Source organism: Oncorhynchus masou, chromosome 31 (genome assembly GCF_036934945.1).
Source record: "Oncorhynchus masou masou isolate Uvic2021 chromosome 31, UVic_Omas_1.1, whole genome shotgun sequence".
Lineage (NCBI taxonomy): Eukaryota > Metazoa > Chordata > Actinopteri > Salmoniformes > Salmonidae > Oncorhynchus > Oncorhynchus masou.
Genome location: NC_088242.1, coordinates 25,339,657 through 25,365,971, shown reverse-complemented (window position 1 = coordinate 25,365,971; position 26,315 = coordinate 25,339,657). Strand labels below are relative to the sequence as shown.

At 44.7% G+C, this 26,315-nt stretch overlaps 1 protein-coding gene across 3 annotated transcripts in view; it reads left to right on the top strand.

Moving 5' to 3' along the window:
- The window catches only part of LOC135523654 (brain-specific angiogenesis inhibitor 1-associated protein 2-like protein 1), a 44,702-nt gene that overhangs the window by 14,602 nt on the left and 3,785 nt on the right, over window positions 1-26,315 (top strand). Inside the window, exons 4-13 of one of the 3 annotated variants that reach the window (XM_064950468.1) lie at window positions 8,364-8,425; window positions 11,380-11,451; window positions 11,802-11,936; window positions 18,232-18,384; window positions 23,067-23,222; window positions 23,414-23,552; window positions 23,706-23,735; window positions 24,275-24,497; window positions 25,705-25,764; window positions 25,936-26,056. In XM_064950468.1, coding sequence (XP_064806540.1) covers window positions 8,364-8,425; window positions 11,380-11,451; window positions 11,802-11,936; window positions 18,232-18,384; window positions 23,067-23,222; window positions 23,414-23,552; window positions 23,706-23,735; window positions 24,275-24,497; window positions 25,705-25,764; window positions 25,936-26,056 — 1,151 coding nt within the window. Of the gene's footprint in view, window positions 1-8,363; window positions 8,426-11,379; window positions 11,452-11,801; window positions 11,937-18,231; window positions 18,385-23,066; window positions 23,223-23,413; window positions 23,553-23,705; window positions 23,736-24,274; window positions 24,498-25,704; window positions 25,765-25,935; window positions 26,090-26,315 lie in introns of all 3 variants that reach the window. The other 2 variants (XM_064950465.1, XM_064950467.1) reach the window with 2 other exon arrangements.

Genomic DNA, 26,315 nt, shown 5'->3' with positions numbered 1-26,315 from the left:
AAAACAGAAAACAATCACCCACAACTAAAATGGGGAAAGCAGGCTACCTCAGTATGATTCTCAATCAGAGACAACAAACGACACCTGCCTCTGATTGAGAACCATACCAGGCCAAAAACATAAACACAACATAGAGAAAAGAACATAGACTACCCACCCCAACTCACACCCTGACCAAACTAAAACAAAGACATAGCAAAGGAACTAAGGTCAGAACGTGACACGTAACTCGATCACCTCCCTTAAGCTGCGCTGCAGCAGGAGTGACTCACCTCATGAAACTCCCATTTTGCTCATTGTGCTTCTTTGTAAACAAACACACGTGACTGGCTAAAATAAGCTGTCTTGAGAAACGTATCTATTACCTAGTGCACAAGTAGACTGCATTATTTAAAAAAAATACAAATATTCCAATTTATTTAACGGTATTGGAAAAATTCCCAGGATATGGTATACACAGTACACTGCCCAACCCTAGGATGTTTCTATAATAATGATCAAGTCGTTATAAAGTCACTGTAAAAACCAGACAGGATCACAATGAGACCTCTACCAGTGGTGCCACCATTAACTATCTAAAGACAGACTGACTGTGTTAAGTCTGGGGTAAAAGTCTCCTTGTCATTAGCGGGTGGTTCCAGAAAGGATTCACCACAAACAGACACAAACAGTCAAGTGGGGAAGCCTTTTATTATTGTGGGTGTAATTCCGCTGAACACAAGGCTGGTTTTATGAATTCTTATATTGTAGATGTAGCCATGTTTAGAGATGTACACATAGGCCTATGTATACAGTATTATGAACAATACTATGTATCCTTTCCTGGGTAGGTCAATCTGGAGACAGCAGGAACAGATGCCTTTATAATGTTTTAGAAAGAAAGAGATAGAGAGAGAGAGATGTCTTTCCCCCCTAGTTTTTAAACATTGTAGCACACAGATCGCTAAGACTAAGACCAGAGCCATGTAGAGGATTACATGGTCAAATGTCATTACCTAGTCATATGCCTGGTTAACACAGCATACGATGGAGAGGAGTACAGGGATGGAGGGGGGAGAGATAGAGAGGGTGGGGAGAGGAATAAGAGAGGGGAGGTCTGAGAGAGAGGGGAAGGATAGAGAGGGAGAGAGAGAGGGGGGGAGAGGAATAAGAGAGGGGAGGTCTGAGAGAGAGGGGAAGGATAGAGAGGGAAGGATAGAGAGCGAGAGAGAAGGGGAGAGGAATAAGAGAGGGGAGTTTTGAGAGAGAGGGGAAGGATAGAGATGGAGAGAGAGAGAGAGGGGGAGAGGAATAAGAGAGGGGAGGTCTGAGAGAGAGGGGAAGGATAGAGAGGGAGAGAGAGAGGGGGGAGATGAATAAGAGAGGGGAGGTCTGAGAGAGAGGGGAAGGATAGAGAGGGAGAGAGAGAGGGAGAGAGAGAGGGGGAGAGGAATAAGAGAGGGGAGGTCTGAGAGAGAGGGGAAGGATAGAGAGGGAGAGAGAGAGGGAAGGATAGAGAGGGAGAGAGGGGGAGAGGAATAAGAGAGGGGAGGTCTGAGAGAGAGGGGAAAGATAGAGATGGAGAGAGAGAGGGGGAGATGAATAAGAGAGGGGAGGTCTGAGAGAGAGGGGAAGGATAGAGAGGGAGAGAGAGAGGGGGAGAGGAATAAGAGAGGGGAGGTCTGAGAGAGAGGGGAAGGATAGAGAGGGAGAGAGAGAGGGGGGAGAGGAATAAGAGAGGGGAGGTCTGAGAGAGAGGGGAAGGATAGAGAGGGAGAGAGAGGGGAAGGATAGAGAGGGAGAGAGAGGGGGAGATGAATAAGAGAGGGGAGGTCTGAGAGAGAGGGGAAGGATAGAGAGGGAGAGAGAGGGGAAGGATAGAGAGGGAGAGAGAGGGGGAGATGAATAAGAGAGGGGAGGTCTGAGAGAGAGGGGAAGGATAGAGAGGGAGAGAGAGATGAGTAGGGGATAGTCAGTCAGAACAAGTCACAACCTCAAGAGGACAATTCATATGGGATGCTTAACCTTTCTAAAGGGTATAGTCCACAATGCTCTTCACCCAGATGTATTATGTGTGATAGCAGGATAGCCTGATTTAGCCACTGCATTAATTTCAAACGGAGGGTTTTTCAACATTTAGTCCCTCTTAGTCCAATACAGGATGTGTGTACTCTTGACCACAGATTTTATGTAATGATTGGCTGCTCTCCACCCATCAACATGTGAACATAAGTTAATTTCAGTTTGGTGAAGTCATCTAGTTTTTTTCAGCATTATTTACAGTATCACCGTTTCTCATGTTCTGCTACACATACGGACAGAATATGTGGCTCGTTAGTTGGTTCTCAGAGAGGTCAGAGAGGAAATTAGCAGGTGTGTGTCGATACGAATACCAGCCCTCTCACTTTGTAACCTGTTTGAAAACAAGCCCTCTCACTCTGCAGCAGGCTGTTGTTGGTGCAGTATAAACAGCCTGCCAAGAGCCCACCTCCCTCCCATTGCTCTCTCCCTTCTGCCGTACAATGGCAGCATTTACCAGTACGTTCTGTTGACCTTCAGAGGGCAATGTTGTTGTAGCTGCAGGCAGCCCGAGAGGTACAGCTCTGTCTCAGCAGGTCTGAGATTACGCCAGGTGTGTGTGTGTGTGTGTGTGTGTGTGTGTGTGTGTGTGTGTGTGTGTGTGTGTGTGTGTGTGTGTGTGTGTGTGTGTGTGTGTGTGTGTGTGTGTGTGTGTGGGGTGCGTGTGCGTGCGTGTGTGTTTGTGCGTGCGTGTGTGTGTGTTTGTGCGTGCGTGCTTACCTAATGCATGTATGCTCAGTTTGTTTGGGTTGATTCTGTTTATATGGTCCCACAGGCGCAGTTGTGATTATAACTGAATTAATACTGAGGTGATAGGAGTGGGTGGATGGTTTACTTGTTGCAGGTGTTTGCAGAGAACATTTTAAAACATGACAAACTAAGACTATACAATATAACATTTTGTAAAAAGCAGACCTTCTAGTGGTAGCTAGGTGGTTCTAGTGGCAGGAGGTTATAGAATGCAATTATAACTCATTCAAAAAAATATGGCTAGGCTACATAACCTCTAGATGTCACCCCGTTGTGTCTGTGTCTGTACTGTAAATTGTCCCGCTGTTATTGTCTGCTTCTGTTGACTGTAGTGACTGCTATTGTTCCTCTATGGCGTTCAATGTGGGTTCTCTCAATGGGGATTTTTCTGTCTCTGTGTCAGGTCAATGGCAACTACTGAGTTACCACTGTTCAAACACTACTGTGTCAAAAATAAATGTCATCCATGCAGTATGTAAAAACTCCTCATGACTTGATGAAACATAAAATACACATGATGTTTTGGTTTGTTCTTCACCCCTAAAGTCAACATTGCTTTTGTAAGCTTTGCGAAAGAGCAGATACAACAACTTTGTGAAAACCCATTGTTCTCCTCGTGAAGTCTCAGCCAGTACCATGCCGGCCAGGCTATCAAGGACGTTGTTGCCTCCAAGCAACTTGAGGAAAAAGGGTTATAGATGTCCTCCACATATTCAAACGCAATAGTTTCCTTCAGCCTGGTTGTCTTAAAGTTTCTGCATTGATTCACCACTGATATATCCTGGCCTTGCCAAATAAGATAACATAATGTTGACGAAAGAAGAAATAGACTGGCAGTATCACAGAAATATTGAATGTGTTTCTCTATGACTGGAACCCAGGCTAGATGTCGCTTACCTGCATACCGCAGATACAGTTGAAGTCGGAAGTTTACATACACTCAGGTTGGAGTCATGAAAGCTTGTTTTTTTCAACCACTCCACATATTTCTTGTTATCAAACTATACTTTTGGAAAGTCGGTTTGGACATCTACTTTGTGCATGACACAAGTAATTTTTCCAACAATTGTTTACAGACAGATTATTTCACTGTATCACAATTCCAGTGGGTCAGAAGTTCACATACACTAAGTTGACTGTGCCTTTAAACAGCTTGGTAAATTCCAGAAAATTATGTCATGGCTTTAGAAGCTTTTGAGTCAATTGGAGGTGTACCTGTGGAAGTATTTCAAGGCCTCCCTTCAAACTCAGTACCTCTTTGCTTGACATCATGGGAAAATCAAAAGAAATCAGCCAAGACCTCACCCAAAAAATTGTAGACCTCCACAAGTCTGGTTCATCCTTGGGAGCAATTTCCAAACGCCTGAAGGTACCACGTCCATCTGTACAAACAATAGTACGCAAGTATAAACACCATGGGACCACACAGCCGTCATTCCGCTCAGGAAGGAGATGAGCGTACTTTGGTTCGAAAAGTGCAAATAAATCCCAGAACAACAGCAAACGACCGTGTGAAGATGCTGGAGGAAACAGGTACAAAAGTATCTATATCCACAGTAAAACGAGTCCTATATCGACATAACCTGAAAGACCGCTCAACAAGGAAGAAGCCACTGCTCCAAAACAGCCATTAAAAAGCCAGACTACAGTTTGCAACTGCACATGGGGACAAAGATCATACTTTTTGGAGAAATGTCCTCTGGTCTGATGAAACAAAAATAGAACTGTTTGGCCATAATGACCATTATGTTTGGAGGAAAAAGGAGGAGGCTTGCAAGCCGAAGAACACCATCCCAACCGTGAAGCACAGGGGTTGCAGCATCATGTTGTGGGTGTGCTTTGCTGCAGGATGGACTGGTGCACTTCACAAAATAGATGGCATGATAAGGCAGGGAAATGAGGTGGATATATTGAAGCAACATCTCAAGACATCAGTCAGGAAGTTAAAGCTTGGTCACAAGTTGTGGAAAAATGGCTTAAGGACATCAAAGTCAAGGTATTGGAGTGGCCATCACAAAGCTCTGACCTCAATCCTATAGAAAATTTGTGGGCAGAACTGAAAAAGCGTGTGCGAGCAAGGAGGCCTACAAACCTGACTCAGTTACACCAGCTCTGTCAGGAGGAATGGGCCAGAATTCACCCAACTTATTGTGGGAAGCTTGTGGAACGCTACCCTTAAGGTTTGACCTAGGTTCAACAATTGAAAGGCAATGCTACCAAATACTAATTGAGTATGTAAACTTCTGACCCACTGGGAATGCGATGAAAGAAATAAAAGCTGAAATAAATCATTCTCTCTACTATTATTCTGACATTTCACATTCTTAAAATAAAGTGGTGATCCTAACTGATCTAAGACAGGGACTTTTTACTAGGATTAAATGTCAGGAATTGTGAAAAACTGAGTTGATATGTATTTGGCTAAGGTGTATGTAAACTTCCGACTTCACTGTATATGATGTACAGGTAACTGACAAAATAAAGTAAATACAAAGTATATTTTAAGGATGTTCTTCCACACAGGTGTGTTTCCTGAGTTAATTAGGCAATTAAAACATTACATCATGCTTAAGATCATGTATTTGCCCATTATTTTGATCTGGTTCTAATCTCATTATCTTGGCTACCATGGCTAGAAGAAGATATCTCATTGATTTTGAAAGAGGTGTCTGAAAGGAACATAGGGGGTTTAAAGGACGTGTTTGTTTCTCAGTCAGGCACATACACAGATTGTCACGCCCTGACCTTAGAGATCCTTTTTATGTCTCTATTTTGATTTGGTCAGGGCGTGAGTTGGGGTGGGCATTCTATGTTTTGTGTTTCTATGATTTTCTATTTCTAGGTTTTGGTCGGGTATGGTTCTCAATCAGGGACAGCTGTCTATCGTTGTCTCTGATTGGGATCCATACTTAGGTACCCTTTTTCCCACCTGTGTTTGTGAGAAGTTGACTTTGTTTATGGCACATAGCCTTTGAGCTTCATGGTTTGTGTTTGTAGTGTTTATTGTTTTGTTCGGCGTCATTTTGATTAATAAAAGAAAATGTACGCTCACCACGCGCACCTTGGTCCTCTCCTTTCAACAGCCATGACACAGATAGAGCTCTACCTGTGCAGAGTACATGCCCCTTTGCCCTTCCTGTCTCCGAAGTGCCCTTTTAGGTGGTGGTATAATTTTGCTAAAACTTTTCTTCTATACATTTCTTTCATTGTTGTTCGGAACCAACTGCCTGCAAGTCATCTTGATGTCGTCAAGTTCGCCACCCCTGTCCCTGTCCGTTGGTTGCGCCTGTTGGTCTGCCCTGTACGGAGCTCGTACACTCCTGGTTGTGTTATTATCCCAGTCTGCCCTTTATGGAGATCGCAGGCCCTGTATCCAAACATGCATGGGTTGAGGGATGTGGTCACCATTTGAGTGTGTGCAGCTAGCTACCTAGTTTAAATATCAACATTACTGCCACAACAGCATAACATTTGATTCACACTTTATAACACTTGATTTAACCTACATCATCATCAATATTTGGTCTGGTTGGCTGATACATGCAGCAAAGAGAAGCAGAAAGACATAGAGAGGAGCGGCAGTATCAACAACCCTCTGATTCAACTCCATCAGTTTCTTCTAGAGTTAGCAGCAACACAGGTCGACTACATTCTAGCTTACCACCATAATAAATATACACACAAGCCTCTAGCTTGAGTTAGTAGATTATGAGTATTATATTATGAAGTTATTATTTCATACAAGCATTGAAGATAAAAAACAATCAGTAAAATAAATTGAGCTAGCTAACTTGCAGATCTACATCAATCATCAACGTCAATGATTAGCTGATAGCTCACCATCTTTCCCCAATGTCGATCATCTGTTTAGGAGGCACTGTAACTAGCTTGCTTACAATTTGTGATGTTGAGTGAATGTGCTGTTGCAGAAATAAATAGGCCTATGCTCAACATTTTGTTTTGCTACAGGCATTATATTATGAATTTTGAGATGTGAATTATGGAAGTCATTTTGTTTTTCAAGTGGGGGACCTGACCCATGAACCTGCCCCCTGAATGGCAGTGAAGAGAAGTACCCAATTGTCATACTTGATTAAAAGTAAAGATACCTTAATAGAAATTGACAAGTAAAAGTGAAAGTCACCGGGGAAATACTACTTGAGTAAGTCTGAAAGTATTTGCTTTTAAATATACTTAAGAATCTAAAGTAAATATAATTGCTAAAATATACTTACCTATCAAAAGTAAAAGTAAACGTATGAATAATAAAATAAATATATAGAGTACAATGTACATTAAAAGTGAAAGTTGTCGAAAATAGTAAAGTCAAGTACAGATACCCCAAAAAACTTCTTAAGTGGTACTTTAAAGTATTTTTACTGAAGTACTTTACACCACTGCTGAATTGTCTGTGCACGGCCCTGGTCTCAGTCACCAGATCTCAACCCAATTGAACACTTATGGGAGTTTCTGGAGCGGCACCTGAGACAGCGTTTTACAACAAAACATCAAATTGTGGAATTTCTTGTGGAAGATTGGTGCCTCATCTCTCCAATAAATCAAATCAAAATCACATTTATTTATATAGCCCTTCTTACATCAGCTGATATATCAAAGTGCTGTATAGAACCCCAGCCTAAAACCCCAAACAGCAAGCAATGCAGGTGTAGAAACCGCTCCTGCTGTCTCTAGAGAGTTGAAAACAGCAGGTCTGGGACAGGTAGCACGTTCATTGAACAGGTTAGGGATCCATAGCCACAGGCAGAACAGTTGAAACTGGAGAAGCAGCACAGCCAGGTGGACTGGGGACAGCAAGGAGTCATCATGCCAGGTAGTCCTGAGGCAAGGTCCTAGGGCTCAGGTCCCCTGAGATTGAGAAAGGAAGAATTAGAGAGAGCATACTTAAATTCACACAGGACACAGGATAAGACAGGAGAAATACTCCAGATATAACAGACTGACCCTAGCCCCCCGACACATAAACTACTGCAGCATAAATACTGGAGGCTGAGACAGGAGGGGTCAGGAGACACTGTGGCCCCGTCCAATGATACCCCCGGACAGGGCCAAACAGGCAGGATATAACCCCACCCACTTTGCCAAAGCACAGCCACCACACCACTAGAGGGATATATTCATCCACCAACTTACCATCCTGAGACAAGGCCGAGTATAGCCCACAGAGATCTCCGCCACGGCACAACCCAAGGGGGGGCGCCAACCCAGACAGGAAGACCACGTCAGTGACTCAACCCACTCAAGTGACACACCCCTCCTAGGGACGCCATGGAAGAGCACCAGTAAGCCAGTGACTCAGCCCCTGTAATAGGGTTAGAGGCAGAGAATCCCAGTGGAGAGTGGGGAACCGGCCAGGCAGAGACAGCAAGGGCTGTTCGTTGCGATAGAGTTTCAGACACTTGTAGCATCTATGCCAAGGCACATTGAAGCTGTTCTGGCTCGTGGTTGCCCAACACCCTAATAAGTCACTTTATGTTGGTGTTTCCTTTATTTTGTCAGCTACCTGTATAATATGATATATGATATTTTCTCGACAGGTGTGGTTCTGATGGAGATCTCTGAGGTGCACAGGAAGGTTCACCTGGAGCTGGAGGAGAACGTAAGTTTTCCTGCTGACCTACTGTCACTTCTTCTCTTGGTAGTTTTTTGTTATGTAATTACCAGTTTACCATCTAATTGCTAATTAAGTGGAAGACTGAAGTCAAGGGTTACTATTCTCTTTGACCTGCATTGGATGTTCATGTCGACACACATATCCATAGTCCTCTACGCCAACTCTCTCTTTATCACAGTGACTTAGTCATTAACAGACCTCCTTTATCCTCTAAACACACCAAGAACACAACAAAGCCTAGAGAGAAATCCCACCTGGACACTAGACCATTCCTTGCAGCGTGTGCTCTCTGTTTTGTCTGTTGGGTTTCTTGTTGATGCCTGGGGGTGAGAGGCTTGGCATACGTCTAGGAAATCAAGTGACTCTGGTTGGTGTCACTGGTGTTGTAACTGTGACAAGAGCAAGACACAACTATCTCGTAGACAGTATCATCTCTAATCACTCACTACGTCTAAGTTACAATACTATACAATACAGATGGTCTAGACTGAAGCAGGTGCATTCTCATGTTTCTTCAGCTGTCATCGTACTTCTTCTGTGGTTTTTTATTCTATTTTCATTGTTATATACAGTGCATTTGGAAAGTATTCAGACCCATTGACATTTTCCACATTTTGTTAAGTTACAGCCTTATTCTAAAATTGACTAAATTGTTTTTTTTCTCATCAATCTACACACAATACCCCATAATGACGAAGCAAAAACAGTTTTTTAGAAATGTTTAAAAATTTACAAAAATAAAAAAATCTGGGAAATATCACATTTACATATTCAGTATTCAGACCCTTTACTCAGTACTTTGTTGAAGCATCTTTGGCAGCAATTACAGCCTTGAGTCTTCTTGGGTATGACGCTACAAGTTTGGCACACCTTTATTTGGGGAGTTTCTTCCGTTTTTCTCTGCAGATCCTCTCAAGTCGGTCAGGTTGGATGGAGAGCGTCGCTGCTCATCTATTTTCAGATCTTGTCAGAGATGTTCAATCGGGCTCAAGTCCGGGCTCTGGCTGTGCCACTCAAGGACATTCAGAGACTTGTCCCGAAGCCACTGTTGTGTTGTTTTGGCTGTGTGCTTAGGGTCATTGTCCTGTTGGAAGGTAAACCTTTGCCCCAGTCTGAAGTCCTGAGCGCTCTGGAGCAGGTTTTCATCAGGATCTCTCAGTACTTTGCGCTGCTCATCTTTCCCTCGATCCTGACTGGTCTCCCAGTCCCTGCCACTGAAAAATATCCCACAGTATGATGCTGCCACCACCATGCTTCACCATAGGAATGGTGCCAGGTTTCCTCCAGACGTGACTCTTCAGGCCAAATAGTTCCATCTTGGTTTCATCAGACCAGAGAATCTTGTTTCTTATGGTCGAGGGGCCTTTAGGTTCCTTACGGCAAACTCCAAGCGGGCTGTCATGTGCATTTTATTGATGAGTGGTTTCCATCTGGCCACTCTACCACAAAGGACTGATTGGTGGAGTGCTGCAGAGATGGTTGTCCTTCTGGAAGGTTCTCCCATCAACACAGACGGATGGGAGTTTGGTGGTTCCAAACTTCTTCCATTTAAGAATCATGGAACCCACTGTGTTCTTGGGGACCTTCAGTGCTACAGAAATGTTTTGGTACCCTTCCCCAGATCTGTGCCTCGACACAATTCTGTCTTGGAGCTCTATGGACAATTCCTTCGACCACATGGCTTGGTTTTTGATCTGACATGCACTGTCAACTGTGGCACCTTATATAGACAGGTGTGTGCCTTTCCAAATCATGTCCAATCGATTGAATTTACCACAGGTGGACTCCAATCAAGTTGTAGTTACATCTCAAGGATGATCAATGGAAACAGGATGCACCTGAGCTCAATTTTGAGTGTCATAACAAAGGGTCTGAATACTTATGTAAACAAGGTATTTCTGTTTTTTTATTTGTAATACATGAACTAACATTAATAAAAACTTGTTTTTGCTTTTCCATTATGGGGTATTATGTGTAGATTGATGAGGGAAAAAATGATCCCCGCATTGTTGGGAAAGAGTTCTCAAGAAAAAATGTCACTTTACAGTTTTATACCGATTGTATCCCATGCACGAGGCGGATAAACTTTGAAAATATGATTATTGTTGAATTTAAGATGATTTGACCTATGAATATTTGTCAGGCATAGGTGTATAGGTGGCAGGGAAGTCAGGCGCAGGAGAGTCAAACGGGGGGTAAAATGGAGTCTTTTAATAAAGTCCACGTAACATGCTCCATAACACTAAAAGGTACATACATAAACAAACATGGGTACGAGGACCCGACGCGCACCTATACAACATAAAACTACACTGACAATAAAACAATCTCTGACAAAGACATGAGGGGAAACAGAGGGTTAAATACACAACAGGTAATGAATGGGATGAAAACAGGTGTGTGGGAAGACAAGACAAAACCAATGGAAAATGAAAAATGGATCAATGATGGCTAGAAGACCGGTGACGTCGAACGCCGAGCACCGGCCGAACAAGGAGAGGCAACGACTTCAGCAGAAGTCGTGACAATATTTTTAGTATTGGTCAGTAATAAGAAGAGATATGATCAAATAAAATGTATTCTCACTACAGTATACATGTATTACACATTTTATTGCAATTCAGAACTGTAGTATAGCCTTTACAAGGCTCCTACTTGTCTTTCACTGGGCTCCAAGTAAAGCGACATGCCAACGAAGCTTGGTTAGTTATTTCTGAGATATCTGCGAGAACGAAGGAAGGAGAAAGTAGTCAATGTTTAACTATTTGGAGAGGTAGATAAGACCTGTTGTTAGAATTCCCCTCAGTTAGAAACCAATTATCACAGCTACATTCCTCTGGCTCAGCCACGCAACTCTTATTCTGATGTCACCATCTTGCCATGGTTATGCTATTGTTAAATGTTTATATATCGACTTGAACTGGATTCTTTCTGTTCAGTTCAAGCGGTTCCACAAAGAAATCATTGCTGAGCTGGAGAGGAAAACAGAGATGGATGTCAAATATATGACTGTAAGTACATTGACCACTATGGGACTTTGGCAAAGGACAATCTAATCACAAGGAGTGTGTGTGTGTGTGTGTGTGTGTGTGTGTGTGTGTGTGTGTGTGTGTGTGTGTGTGTGTGTGTGTGTGTGTGTGTGTGTGTGTGTGTGTGTGTGTGTGTGTGTGTGTGTGTGTGTGTGTGTGTGTGTGTGTGTGTGCATGTTTGTGTACGGGTCTGCATGTCTACGTATGCAGGTATGTAAGTACACACTTAATTATGGTCTCCTCTCTCCTCAATATCCCCTATCCTTGCATTCAGTAAAAGTCCTCTCCATTTCTACATCAAACTTATCTTAACCTTTGTATCTCTCATCCAGGCCACATTCAAGCGGTACCAGACGGAGCACAAGCTGAAGCAGGACTCTCTGGAGCGCTCTCAGACGGACCTGAAGAAGCTGCGGAGGAAGAGCCAGGGGAAACAAGTCACCAAGTACGAGATCAAGGAGAACGAGGTGAGACTAGAACCAGATCTTGATAAATCAAGGAGAACGAGGTGAGACTAGAACCATATCTTGATTAATCAAGGAGAACGAGGTGAGACTAGAACCAGATCTTGATTAATCAAAGAGAACGAGGTGAGACTAGAAACAGATCTTGATTAATCAAGGAGAACGAGGTGAGACCAGAACCAGATCTTAAGTAATCAAGGAGAATGAGGTGAGACTAGAACCAGATCTTAACTAATCAAGGAGAACGAGGTGAGACTAAAAACAGATCTCATCTTATCTCACTGGGGGTCTCAGTGATCAGACTCAGCTGTTCACTCAATGCACCATGGGTACACTAGTCAGAAAAGTCCCTTAAGACCCACTTTATGAATGTTCTCCATTTTCAAGCGAGAAGTGGCTCGGTGTCCAGTTAATTTTTTCTGATGATGTGAACATGTGCTTGGATTCTTTTGAGTTCCTGGAAGTTTCTCAGACGGCTAGAAAGGGACTTTAACTGACAGTCACGTGACTTTACCCTCATCCAGAAACACTTGTTGGTTTATGTGTCCAGTATCAATATAAAAACCAAACAGAACATTATTGCTCTTGGTTGCCTTGATTTGTTTACATAAACAAAGCTGAACCCTTCTATGGACTCCCTTATGCAACGGGTGGCTCTAATTCTGAATGGTGAGAGAGAGCACATTTTCTATGCGAGGCAAAATCGTGCATCAATAGCTTATTGTTATGCATTTATCCAAGTAAATTCACTAGAAAATAGCTTAAACAAACACAAATGCAGCTACTTTGCTGTTCTGTTCAACATGACTGTAAGTTAGCCGTAGATGGCTAGCTAGCAAGGGATAAAAATGTTGCCAGCCAGTAATGGAACATTTAGAACGAACAACTGGGTCGCATCCATAGGTCCAGCCGGCTTGGGTAGCAACCTTGGATTTGTGTCGGGACTATATCTTTTGGAAGGATGAAATAGTATTAATAAAGCCATCAAAATAATATTTGTTATAAAAATATGTAAATAATTATTTGGATATGTTGGTAACCCGTTGTATAAAAGTGATAATTCCCTCGAAGCCGGTGTTTGGAGGATATATTGGCACGGTTTGCCGGACATTGACTTCTTCTCGGACCTAACAACACCCGTGCCAATATGACCTCTAAACAACGGCTTCGAGGGTGTTATCACTTAAATGATTTGCACGCATGGGGCAATAACCCATCGAGAATATCAAAGAAAACATTTATTAACTTTGTCTTGAAAATAGGGAATGTCATTGGCCCAGGTGGCTCCTTGATCTTGCCGCACACCTCAAGGTGGAAAAACTGTACATAAAAGCGAGCGGGTGGAAAGGAAATGAACACTAAATATACACAATACCACCACACCTACAGTATAGCTGCGGGCAGATTCTTTGTAGTAATGTAAAGTGGAGTGCCGTCACTGCCTTGCCCCTTCACCAGTGGTGCAAGGTACTTAAGTTCAAATGCTTTACAGTACTACTTAAGTCATTTTTGAGGGTATCTGTACTTCACAATTTATATTTTTGACAACTTTTACTTATACTCCACTACATTCCTAAAGACAATAATGTACTTTTTACACCATGCATTTTCCCTGACACCCAAAAGTACTCCTTACATTTCGAATGCTTAGCAGGAAAATGGTCCAGTTCACAAAGTGATCAAGAGAACATCCCTGATCATCCCTCCTGCCTCTGATCATGCAGACTCACTAACAAAAATGTGTTTTTAAATTATTGCCTAAGTGTTGGAGTGTGTTGCACTGATTTTCTTGTTTAAAATAAACAAAACAAGAAAATCATGCCATCTGGTTTGCTTAATATAAGGAATGTGAAATGATTTATACTTTTGCTTTGACTTTGATACTTAAGTATATTTTAGCAATTTACTTTTACTCAAGTAGGAAAATTGGGTCCTTTGTTCACCACTGCCCTTCACTTATAAAGCCACACTGAAGGCTCATCGAAAGGGACCAAATGGCTGTCATCACATTAGAATGGAGAGTGTATTTTAGTGAATGTGAGGAGTGGGAGCACTGTACACTCTTGCATGAGGATTGTGCTCTCAAGTGGGTGTAAAAAGCATGTACCCTTGACTGGCCAAGGGTACAACCCCATCTGGAGTATGAAGTGTGCACTTAGGAGTTTGTAGTTGGTCTTGAGTTGGTTGGTAGTATACACTCGCTGAAAAGCTTTGTAGGATGTAGTGGGACTGGGAATGGGTGAGGCATTTATAGTCAATAATGTCCACTCAAATAGAGTAGACTTGGAGTGGTGCCTGGTAGCATATTTAGCCACTTACAGGAATCAGAGGATATACAGTAATAGTCTTCCTAACACAGTATACATTAAACATAGACTTCTTTAGTAAATCAATAGGACAAGTTGAGAGAGGGGCCAAGAAGATGCTGTCTGTTGATGAAACCCACTCTGGCTCTGCTTGATACAAGGCTGCCTGTGCAATAACTCCTCGTCCACTCCTATTTTATTGACGGGTTTCACCGGCCCGACTTTGATGAGTGTCAGTTTATGAGGTGGGTTTATTTTTAGTAAGGGGCCCAATATATTGAGCTGCAACACATTTTGTATTATTGTTCTGACTGAAATCTGAGAAGCACTAGCTAACTGGAGGTTTTGAAGAGTAGAATCTTGTATCTCTCTCTATTCAGTGATCATGATCTTTTCTTAATGGCTTCTTGGTTTTTATCTTGCTATTAACCATCTTTGTTTCAGTATGTAGATTACCTGTGCCTATGGAAAGAGGGCTGTCATCTAGTTTTATCTCAGAGAAACTAATAGACAGTAATGTATTGTGGCTTGCTATGTGGAAGGAAACTGGTTTGCCATTATCCTATGTATATGACACCTGTTGATTAGACTAGATAAGGGCAAACTCATGCACACACCCATGAACACTTTCTACTGTTATGTATCAGACTGTAGAGTATATTTCATTTCGCCTCTACTGTGATCTTCTGTGGTTCAGTTGTCAGAATATAGAAATGGATGGAAAAGGTAACATCCGGCTCTCTCCAAAGTCATGCATGAATGTCTTTAATGGAATTTGCCCACAAATCCGTCGTTTTCAAACCCCTACAGGTTTGCTGCAACACTTGAGCTCAATTCAAGTTTCAAGTTTCAAGACGTATTTGTTACATGCACAAGTACAGTGAAATGGTTCTTTCTCCCTATGTCTGTCTTTCTCTCTCTATCCTCTATCTCTCTCTTCCCCCCTCTGTCTTTCTCAGTCTTCCAGCTATTGTTTGCAGTAGAAATTAAGCTCCATAGTTTAGTTGTGGCCCCATCGTAGGGGGAAGAGGGAGAGGAAGAGCGAGAGACAGGGGATTGGGGGAGAGAGCGAAAGAGAGAGAGAGAGAGGGGAGGGGGGAGAGAGAGAGAGACTGGGACACCACCATCACAACCCTAGAGACTAACCAGCTTTCGCTGTCGTCATGACAACCGGAAAAGGGAGAGGAGAGATAAGGGAGGAGACAGAGGGAGAGAGTTGTTTCAAAGAGGAGCTGAGCTTTGTCTGTGTGTGATGTCAGATTCCGTGGTCTGCTTTGTGAGGGTGTTTCAGTTCTGAGTCACTCTCTGGGAAGGAGTGTGTCCTGCTTTCCAAATGTTACCCTATTCCCTATATAGTGATCTACATTTGACTATACACTACATTGGGAATAGGGTGCCATTTGGGACGCAGACACAGGTTCTTTCAGCAGGGTGATTTTCTACAGGATAGGGATGGTGGAGTAACAACAGGGGGTGAGATTGAGCCAGACAGAGGAGAGACTTTGATTAGAAGGCTCATTAGTTATTCCTGAACAGTTAAGCAAGCTGCTTTTGTCTGAGCATGCAATTACAACCTTACTGAATGTTTTAACAATCAGTCTCCCTCTGTGTCCTCTCGTCAGTATCTGGAGACAATCTCATACATATACTGTACACGCAGAGTTAACAGTACGCCTGTCAGTAACCCAGTAATGACCTGTCCCCTTTAGTTCCTTAATGACCCCCCACCCCCCGTCAGTTCAACCAACCCTAACTGACCTGTCCCCTTTAGTTCCTTAATGACCCCCCACCCCCCGTCAGTTCAACCAACCCTAACTGACCTGACCCCTTTAGTTCCTTAATGACCCCCCGTCAGTTCAACCAACCCTAACTGACCTGTCCCCTTTACTTCCTTAATGGACCCCCATCAGTTCAACCAACCCTAACTGACCTGTCCCCTTTAGTTCCTTAATGACCCCCCACCCCCATCAGTTCAACCAACCCTAACTGACCTGTCCCCTTTAGTTCCTTAATAACCCCCCCCCCCCCGGTTCCCGTCAGTTCAACCAACCCTAACTGATCTGTCTCCTTTAGTTCCTTAATGACCCCCCCCTCAGTTCAACCAACTCTAACTGACCTGTCCCCTTTAGTTCCTTAATGACCCCCCGTCAGTTCAACCAACCCTAACTGACCTGTCCCCTTTAGTTCCTTAATGAACCCCCCGTCAGTTCAACCAACCCTAACTGACCTGTCCCCTTTAGTTCCTTATTGAACCCCCCGTCAGTTCAACCAACCCTAACTGACCTGACCCCTTTAGTTCCTTAATGACCCCCCCGTCAGTTCAACCAACCCTAACTGACCTGTCCCCTTTACTTCCTTAATGGACCCCCATCAGTTCAACCAACCCTAACTGACCTGTCCCCTTTAGTTCCTTAATGACCCCCCCACCCCCATCAGTTCAACCAACCCTAACTGACCTGTCCCCTTTAGTTCCTTAATAACCCCCCCCCCCCCGGTTCCCGTCAGTTCAACCAACCCTAACTGATCTGTCTCCTTTAGTTCCTTAATGACCCCCCTCAGTTCAACCAACTCTAACTGACCTGTCCCCTTTAGTTCCTTAATGACCCCCCCGTCAGTTCAACCAACCCTAACTGACCTGTCCCCTTTAGTTCCTTAATGAACCCCCCGTCAGTTCAACCAACCCTAACTGACCTGTCCCCTTTAGTTCCTTATTGAACCCCCCGTCAGTTCAACCAACCCTAACTGACCTGTCCCCTTTAGTTCCCTAATGACCCCCCCCCCCGTCAGTTCAACCAACCCTAACTGACCTGTCCCCTTTAGTTCCTTAATGACCCCCCACCCCCATCAGTTCAACCAACCCTAACTGACCTGTCCCCTTTAGTTCCTTAATGAGCCCCCACCCCCGTCAATTCAACCAACCCTAACTGACCTGTCCCCTTTAGTTCCTTAATACCACCCCCATCAGTTCAACCAACCCTAACTGACCTGTCCCCTTCAGTTCCTTAATGATCCCCCCCCCCCGTCAGTTCAACCAACCCTAACTGACCTGTCCCCTTTAGTTCCTTAATGAACCCCCCTTCAGTTCAACAAACCCTAACTGACCTGTCCCCTTCAGTTCCTTAATGACCCCCCCCCCTCCCCCCATCAGTTCAACCAACCCTAACTGACCTGTCCCCTTTAGTTCCTTAATGATCCCCCCACCCCCCATCAGTTCAACTAACCCTTACTGACCTGTCCCCTTTAGTTCCTTAATGACCCCCCCGTCAGTTCAACCAACCCTAACTGACCTGTCCCCTTTAGTTCCTTAATGAACCCCCCTTCAGTTCAACAAACCCTAACTGACCTGTCCCCTTCAGTTCCTTAATGACCCCCCCCCACCCCCCCCACCCCCATCAGTTCAACCAACCCTAACTGACCTGTCCCCTTTAGTTCCTTAATGACCCCCCCACCCCCATCAGTTCAACCAACCCTAACTGACCTGTCCCCTTTAGTTCCTTAATGACCCCCCCACCCCCCATCAGTTCAACCAACCCTAACTGACCTGTCCCCTTTAGTTCCTTAATGAGCCCCCACCCCCGTCAATTCAACCAACCCTAACTGACCTGTCCCCTTTAGTTCCTTAATACCACCCCCCATCAGTTCAACCAACCCTAACTGACCTGTCCCCTTTAGTTCCTTAATGAGCCCCCCACCCCCCGTCAATTCAACCAACCCTAACTGACCTGTCCCCTTTAGTTCCTTAATACCACCCCCCATCAGTTCAACCAACCCTAACTGACCTGTCCCCTTTAGTTCCTTAATGACCCCCCCACCCCCCCATCAGTTCAACCAACCCTAACTGACCTGTCCCCTTTAGTTCCTTAATGACCCCCCCACAGCCATCAGTTCAACCAACCCTAACTGACCTGTCCCCTTTAGTTCCTTAATGATCCCCCCCCCCCCCCATCAGTTCAACCAACCCTTACTGACGTGTTCCCTCCTCTTCCCCTCAGTATATGAAGACCATCTCGTCGCGGCAGAGTGACATGCAGAAGTTCATCGCTGATGGTTGCAGAGAGGCCCTCCTGGAGGAGAAGAGACGATTCTGCTTTCTGGTCGACAAACACTGCATGTTCTCCTACCATGTCACCGCCTTCCATGAGAAGGTACTGCACATAAGGGGTTTAGTCCTTTAGTTAACCTTTAGTCATTTAGGCCTAAAGTAGATTTCATTTTTTTAAAGTAAGGTGAGGGATTAAGAATTTGCGCTCAGGACCTCAGGCTGGGGCGAAGGTTCACCATCCAACAGGACAACGGACCTAAGCAAACAGCCAAGACAACGCAGGAGTGGCTTCGGGATAAGTCTCTGAATGTCCTTGAATGGCCAAGCCAGAACCAGATCGAACATCTCTGGAGAGACCTGAAAATAGCTGTGCAGCAACGCTCCCCATCCAACCTGACAGAGCTTGAGAGGATCTGCAGAAGAATGGGAGAAACTCCCCAAATACAGGTGTGCCAAACTTGTAGTGTCATACCCAAGAAGATGCGAGGCTGTAATCGTAGCCAAAGTACTGAGTAAAGGGTCTGAATACTTATGAATACTTATGTTGTTTTTTTTGGTTTGTTTTTTTTGCTAAAATGTCTAATAACTTGTTTTTGCTTTGTCATTATGGGGTATTGTGTGTAGGTTGATGAAGGCATAAACTCTTTTTAAAAATCTATTTTAGAATAAAACTGTAACGTAACAAAATGTGGAAGAAGTCAAGGGGTCTGAATACTAGCAGTCTACTAAAGTAATCAGACCTATTCTTTCTAGAACTAACTGTTTAAGCTTCGATTCAGATTGAATTCTACATTTAAGACTTCTCCCTCTACCATACAAATATTTTTAGACAGCTGTTGCAAGCACACACTTTCTTCAGAAAATGTAAATTTTACAGTTTTGTCATATTTATCTTACCTTAGTGTTTGCAGGCTGATTTGCATCTATTATGTCCCATAAATTGAATGCCCAAATCAACTTAAAGTATCTACAAAACAAGTTTTGCAGTCACACAACCCAAATGGGGGCGGCAGGTAGCCTAGTGGTTAGAGCGATGGGCCAGTAACCGTAATGGTTGTGAGATCGAATCCCCAATCGGACAAGGTAAAAATCTGTCGTTCTACCCCTGAACAAGGAAGTTAACCCACTGTTCCCCTGAACAAGGAAGTTAACCCACTGTTCCCCTGAACAAGGCAGTTAACCCACTGTTCCCCTGAACAAGGCAGTTAACCCACTGTTCCCCTGAACAAGGCAGTTAACCTGGTCACGGTTTTCTATTTGCGAAGGAGAGTCGGACCAAAATGCGGCGTGGCTATTGTGATTCATATTTTAATGAAACAAGGAAAAACACGAATCAATACAAAAACAACAAACGTAACACGAAAACCAAAACAGCCTATACTGGTGCAAACTAACACACAACAGAAACAAGGTCATAAGGACAATCACCCACGAAACACTCAAAGAATATGGCTGCCTAAATATGGTTCCCAATCAGAGACAACGATAAACACCTGCCTCTGATTGAGAACCACTTCAGACAGCCATAGACTAAGCTAGATCACCCCACTAAGCTACAATCCCAATACCTATGAAAAAAAACAAGACAAAACACACCACATACAAAAACCCATGTCACACCCTGGCCTGACCAAATAGATAAAGAAAACACAAAATACTAAGATCAGGGAGTGACAGAACCCCCCCCCTCAAGGTGCGGACTCCCGGCCGCACACCAAAACCCATAGGGGAGGGTCCGGGTGGGCGTCTGTCCATGGTGGCGGCTCCGGCGCGGGACGTGGACCACACTAACAAAGTCTTAGTCCATCTTCCTCGCGTCCTTAGATAGGCGACCCTCGCCGCCGACCTTGGCCTAGTAGTCCTCACCCAGGACCCCACTGGACTGAGGGGCAGCTCGGGGACTGAGGGGCAGCTCGGGACTGAGGGGCAGCTCGGGACTGAGGGGCAGCTCGGGACTGAGGGGCAGCTCGGGACTGAGGGGCAGCTCGGGACTGAGAGGAAGCTCAGCACTGAGAGGAAGCTCAGGCAGGTAGTTGGCTCTGGCAGATCCTGGCTGGCTGGCGGTTCTGGCAGATCTTGGCTGAATGGCGGATCTGGACGAGTCTGGCTGACTGGCGGATCTGGAAGATTCTGGCTGACTGGCGGATCTGGAAGAGTCTGGCTGACTGGCGGATCTGGAAGAGTCTGGCTGACTGGCGGATCTGGAAGAGTCTAGCTGACTGGCGGTTCTGGAAGAGTCTGGCTGACTGGCGGATCTGGAAGAGTCTGGCTGACTGGCGGATCTGGAAGAGTCTGGCTGACTGGCGGATCTGGAACAGTCTGGCTGACTGGCGGATCTGGAAGAGTCTGGCTGACTGGCGGATCCTGGCTGACTGGCGGATCTGGAAGATCCTGGCTGACTAGCGGATCTGGAAGAGTCTGGCTGACTGGCGGATCCTGGCTGACTGGCGGATCTGGAAGAGTCTGGCTGACTGGCAGATCTGGAAGAGTCTGGCTGACTGGCGGATCCTGGCAGACTGACGGCTCTGGCTGCTCCATGCTGACTGGCAGCTCTGGCTGCTCCATGCAGACTGGAAGGTCTGGCAGCTCCTTGCAGACTGGCAGCTCCTTGCAGACTGGCAGCTCCTTGCAGACTGGCAGCTCCTTGCAGACTGGCAGCTCCTTGCAGACTGGCAGCTCCTTGCAGACTGGCAGCTCTGGCCAGGCGGGAGACTCCGGCAGCGCTGTAGAGGAGGAAGGCTCTGGCAGCGCTGGAGAGGCGAGGCGCACTGTAGGCTTGATGCGTGGTGCTGGCACTGGTGGTACTGGGCCGAGGACACGCTGAGGAAGCCTGGTGCGGGGAGCTGCCACCGGAGGGCCGGTGCGTGGAGGTGGTACTGGGTAGACCGGACCGCGCAGGCGCACTGGAGCTCTTGAGCACCGAGCCTGCCCAACCTTACCTGGTTGAATACTCCCGGTCGCTCTGCCAGTGCGGCGAGGTGGAATAGCCCGCACTGGGCTATGCAGGCGAACCGGGGACAACGTGCGCAAGGCTGGTGCCATGTAAGCCGGCCCAAGGAGACACACTGGGGACCAAATGCGTAGAGCCGGCTTCATGGCATTTGGCTCGACGCTCATTCTAGCCCGGCCGATACGCGGAGCTGGAATGTACCGCACCGGGCTATGCACCCGCACTGGGGACACCGTGCGCACCACAGCATAACACAGTGCCTGCCCGGTCTCTCTAGCCCCCCGGTAAGCACAGGAAGTTGGCGTAGGTCTCCTACCTAGCGTCGCCATACTCCCTGTGAGCCTCCCCCCAATACATTTTTGGGGCTGACTCTCGGGCTTCCATCCGCGTCGCCGTGCTGCCTCCTCATACCAGCGCCTCTCCACTTTCGTCGCCTCCAGTTCTTCCTAGGGGCGGCGATATTCTCCAGGCTGTGCCCAGGGTCCTTTACCGTCCAGTTCGTCCTCCCATGTCCATTCCTCTTTGAGCTGCACCTTGGGGCGGCTACACTCCCGTGGTTTAGCCCAGGGTCCTTCTCCGTCTAGGATTTCCTCCCAAGTCCAGAAATCCTTATTTCGCTGCTCCTGCTGCTGCCCGTTACCACGCCGCTTGGTCCTGTTGTGGTGGGTGATTCTGTCACGGTTTTCTATTTGCGAAGGAGAGTCGGACCAAAATGCGGCGTGGCTATTGTGATTCATATTTTAATGAAACAAGGAAAAACACGAATCAATACGAAAACAACAAACGTAACACGAAAACCGAAACAGCCTATACTGGTGCAAACTAACACACGACAGAAACAAGGTCATAAGGACAATCACCCACGAAACACTCAAAGAATATGGCTGCCTAAATATGGTTCCCAATCAGAGACAACGATAAACACCTGCCTCTGATTGAGAACCACTTCAGACAGCCATAGACTAAGCTAGAACACCCCACTAAGCTACAATCCCAATACCTATGAAAAAAAAACCAAGACAAAACACACCACATACAAAAACCCATGTCACACCCTGGCCTGACTAAAATATATAAAGAAAACACAAAATACTAAGACCAGGGCGTGACAAACCCACTCTTCCCCTGAACAAGGCAGTTAACCCACTGTTCCCCTGAACAAGGCAGTTAACCCACTATTCCCCTGAACAAGGCAGTTAACCCACTGTTCCCCTGAACAAGACAGTTAACCCACTGTTCCCCTGAACAAGGCAGTTAACCCACTGTTCCTAGGCCGTCACTGTAAATAAGATTTTTTTCTCAACTGACTTACCTAGTTAAATTAAGGTTAAAAAAATGGTAGGCTACAGTTTTTTTGGGCTGAAAATTACTGTTCATAATTTACACATTTTTATTTGGATTCACAAGGGAATTGAACAGAATCCAACCTACTACAATAGCAAAGTGAATTGTTTGTTTCGTCAACAATAATAATTCAAAATAATCGATTAAATGTTCAAAACCATAAAAAATATATTTATGTGAAGCGGGGCATCCGTTAAACAGTAAATCAACTTTGTTAGGCCTTAGTTAACCTTGACTTAAAGGAAGACTCAGGGATGTGACATCCTCATACACAGAGGGGTTACTTCCTAGTTAGTCACATCAACAACAGCAGGATTCAAATCTACCAAATAGAGGCATTATGCCCACCTTGGGGTTGATATGGCTGAGATTCTATGTGTTGTTCAGCACTGTAACCAATGCTCCCCCTAACTTGGCCATATAACAGTTATGAATGCTTCATAAAGCTTTATTGCACCTTTATAACTGGTCTATATCTATCTGCACTGTAGGCCAAAGAGCTGCTGGCGGTGAAGCTGCCCAGCTGGCAGGATAAATGCAGCGATGCCACCAAGGTCCCTGACACAGTGATGACCATGATAAAGGGGCTCCGCACTCCCGTGTCTGGATCCCCAGAAGCCTCGCCTCGCGTTGAGCGCTACAACAGGGTGAGTGGGACGTCATGGCTGTTATTACACTGTTGTTACAACGCTTTAACAAGAGAAGGACAATCATTCACCGCTTTACTTGGTTTAAAGGCTTGGCTCTTCTCATAAATGGTATTTGCTCTTCTAGATGGATCGCATGTACTGTGACTTGCATGTACATAACATAACCTGTTTTATGTCTTCTCAATCAGAACAATGGGGACTCGATGGTTCCCCCACCAGCCCCCCAGCTGAAGGCCCAGATCAGTCCACTGGTTAACATGTTCAACCAGGACGTCCCCCACGCCTCCATTACATCCACATATGCCTCCACATCAGACCACAACTCAGGTACTACTGCAGCCTCACCTCAGGCTTCAGTCTTTGTATTGAAGTATGGGTATGTGTTTCATTGTGTGTGTAGTCGTACATGTACTCCATATCAAAAATGTGAATATATAGCAGGTTCTGGTAGCTGGTATCTTATACAGAGATTATGTTTAGTTTTACAGAGTCTCACACCACCTTCCCCATGTAAGTATGCTGCCTTTCGTAATCTGACTTGTACAAATGGATAAAATAGATAACAGAGATATAAGTATAGGTGCTGTCCTAATCTACATGTAATGTCTTGTTTAGGAATATTTGATCTTCTACACCGGGGCTTTATTGAGTAAATGTGCTTGACAGATCATATTCAGAAATCCAAAGAAGGTTCAGGACGGCTACTGAATTCCCTTCAAATTGTGCTGCATCTTCCCTTTAATCCTGCTAATGTATCTGTTCTTACTTCGTTTGTTCTCCATGTCTTCTTTTATTGAATGTTCAAATTATACAGAAAATTACGCTGCAAAACCAATTCTACTCTTTAATGATGCAATTTTTCTTCTCCGCATGGTCATTTAGACCAGGGTTATAAATCAGTAGCTATAAGCCATGTCTTCTTCCTGATATACTTAGCAAAGTAGCAATTTGAACTCTGCTATTGTAAATATCAGGTATTTCAGAGAGTCCTTGCTGTCTTTCTGCAATTTGATAGTAAAAAACATTTAACTTGAACTTTGACCTTACAGACCAAGGCAGTATGGAGGACGGTGGCAGTCTGTCTCTGTCCAGGTCGGTGTCGATAGGTTCAGGGCTGAACGTGGGCAGGAAGCAACGGGTCAGAACCATCTTCCCTCACACGGCCGGCAACAATAACACACTCCTTTCCTTTGACGACGGTGACATCATCATGCTGCTAATCCAGGAGGACAAGGACGGATGGCTGTATGGAGAGCTGGAGAACACCCGGCAGTGAGTTTCTATTCACTGGTTAATAAGGCCTTTATGAACCTTTTTGAAGCTTTATTACTCCTTTATAAAGGCTCATTAACCTGGAGAAGATCTGGCAGTAAGTCACTATTTACTGGTTATTAAGGGTTTATTAAGCTTTATTACAGGTTTAGAAAAGCTCATTGACGTCACTGGTATTAAGCGTTTGTAAAGCTTTGTTACATGTTTACAAAGATTTATTACACCTTTATTACACAATAATTCAGGCCTTATTAACCTATAGATGCAGATCTAAGGTCTCTCAGAGTTGGCACCAACTTCGGGTTGCTGGCCTTCTAGGCAGAGTTGCAAAGAAAAAGCCATATCTCAGACCGGCCAATAAAAATAAAAGATTAAGATGGGCAAAAGAACACAGATACTGGACAGAGGAACTCTGCCTAGAAGGCCAGCATCCCGGAGTCGCCTCTTCACTGTTGACGTTGAGACTGGTGTTTTGCAGGTACTATTTAATGAAGCTGCCAGTTGAGGACTTGTGAGGCGTCTGTTTCTCAAACTAGACACTCTAATGTACTTGTCCTCTTGCTCAGTTGTGCACCAGGGCCTCCCACTCCTCTTTCTATTCTGGTTAGAGCCAGTTTGCGCTGCTCTGTTAAGGGAGTAGTACACAGCGTTGTACAAGATCTTCAGTTTCTTGGCAATTTCTCGCAGTTTCTCGAGTTTCAGAAAAAAAGGTATTTGTTTCTGGCCATTTTGAACCTGTAATTGAACCAGCAAATGCTGATGCTCCAGATACTCAACTAGTCTAAAGAAGGCCAGTTTTATCAGAACAACAGTTTTCAGCTGTGCTGACATAATTGCAAAAGGTTTTTCTAATGATCAATTAGCCTTTTAAAATAATAAACTTGGATTATCTAACACAACATACCATTGGAACACAGGAGTGATGGTTGCTGATAATGGGCCTCTGTACGCCTATGTAGATATTCCATTTTAAAAAATCTGTCGTTTCCAGCTACAATAGTTATTTACAACATTAACGATGTCTACACTGCATTTCTGAACAATTTGATGTTATTTTAATGGACAAAAAAAACGTGATTTTCTTTCAAAAACAAGAACATTTCTAAGTGACCCCAGACTTTTGAACGGTAGTATATATATTTTTTAATGATGTTATTCATTGTTGTTTTATTTAGCAAATATTTTGGTGTGTCTGTGTTTGTTTCAGGCGGGGGTGGTTTCCCTCATCATACTGCCGACCTTACAATGAACCACTGATCTCAAACAGGTAAGACCAAGACACATATAACCATGTGATAATCTTATGATATTGCTTACAACTACCCAATCCTCTCAAATCTTTGAGGGTCTTTCAAGAAGTGTCTAGAATAAGTACAAACAAGGTTATTTTGGACCTCGTAAAGTTCTAAAATGTGTGTGTATCTGTCTATGTCTACAGTTTGGGGACACCGGTGCGCTGTCTGAGTGTGGCCAGTCTTCCGGAACAGGAAGAGGAGGAGCCTGTTCTGCTGCCGCCGCCAGACTACAGTGACGGGAAGGAGAGTAGCCCTGTCAGAATGGTCAGCTCCTCCACACCCTCACCCCAAAACACGGTCAGAACCCAGTCATCCCTTCCATATTGTCACCTTACAGTACAGTCAGCAACCCACTTTAAATTGACCTACGGGGTCTCTCAAATGTCTGAACAACTTTGATTTCAGTGTTGTTTATCAGCCCATATGCTGGGAAACGGTCTCCTTAGGGTGAACGTTAAACCTCCACACTCTCCTCAGGTTTATTGTTGGATGACCTAACGTGGAAGACTTTTTACTAGTGTAT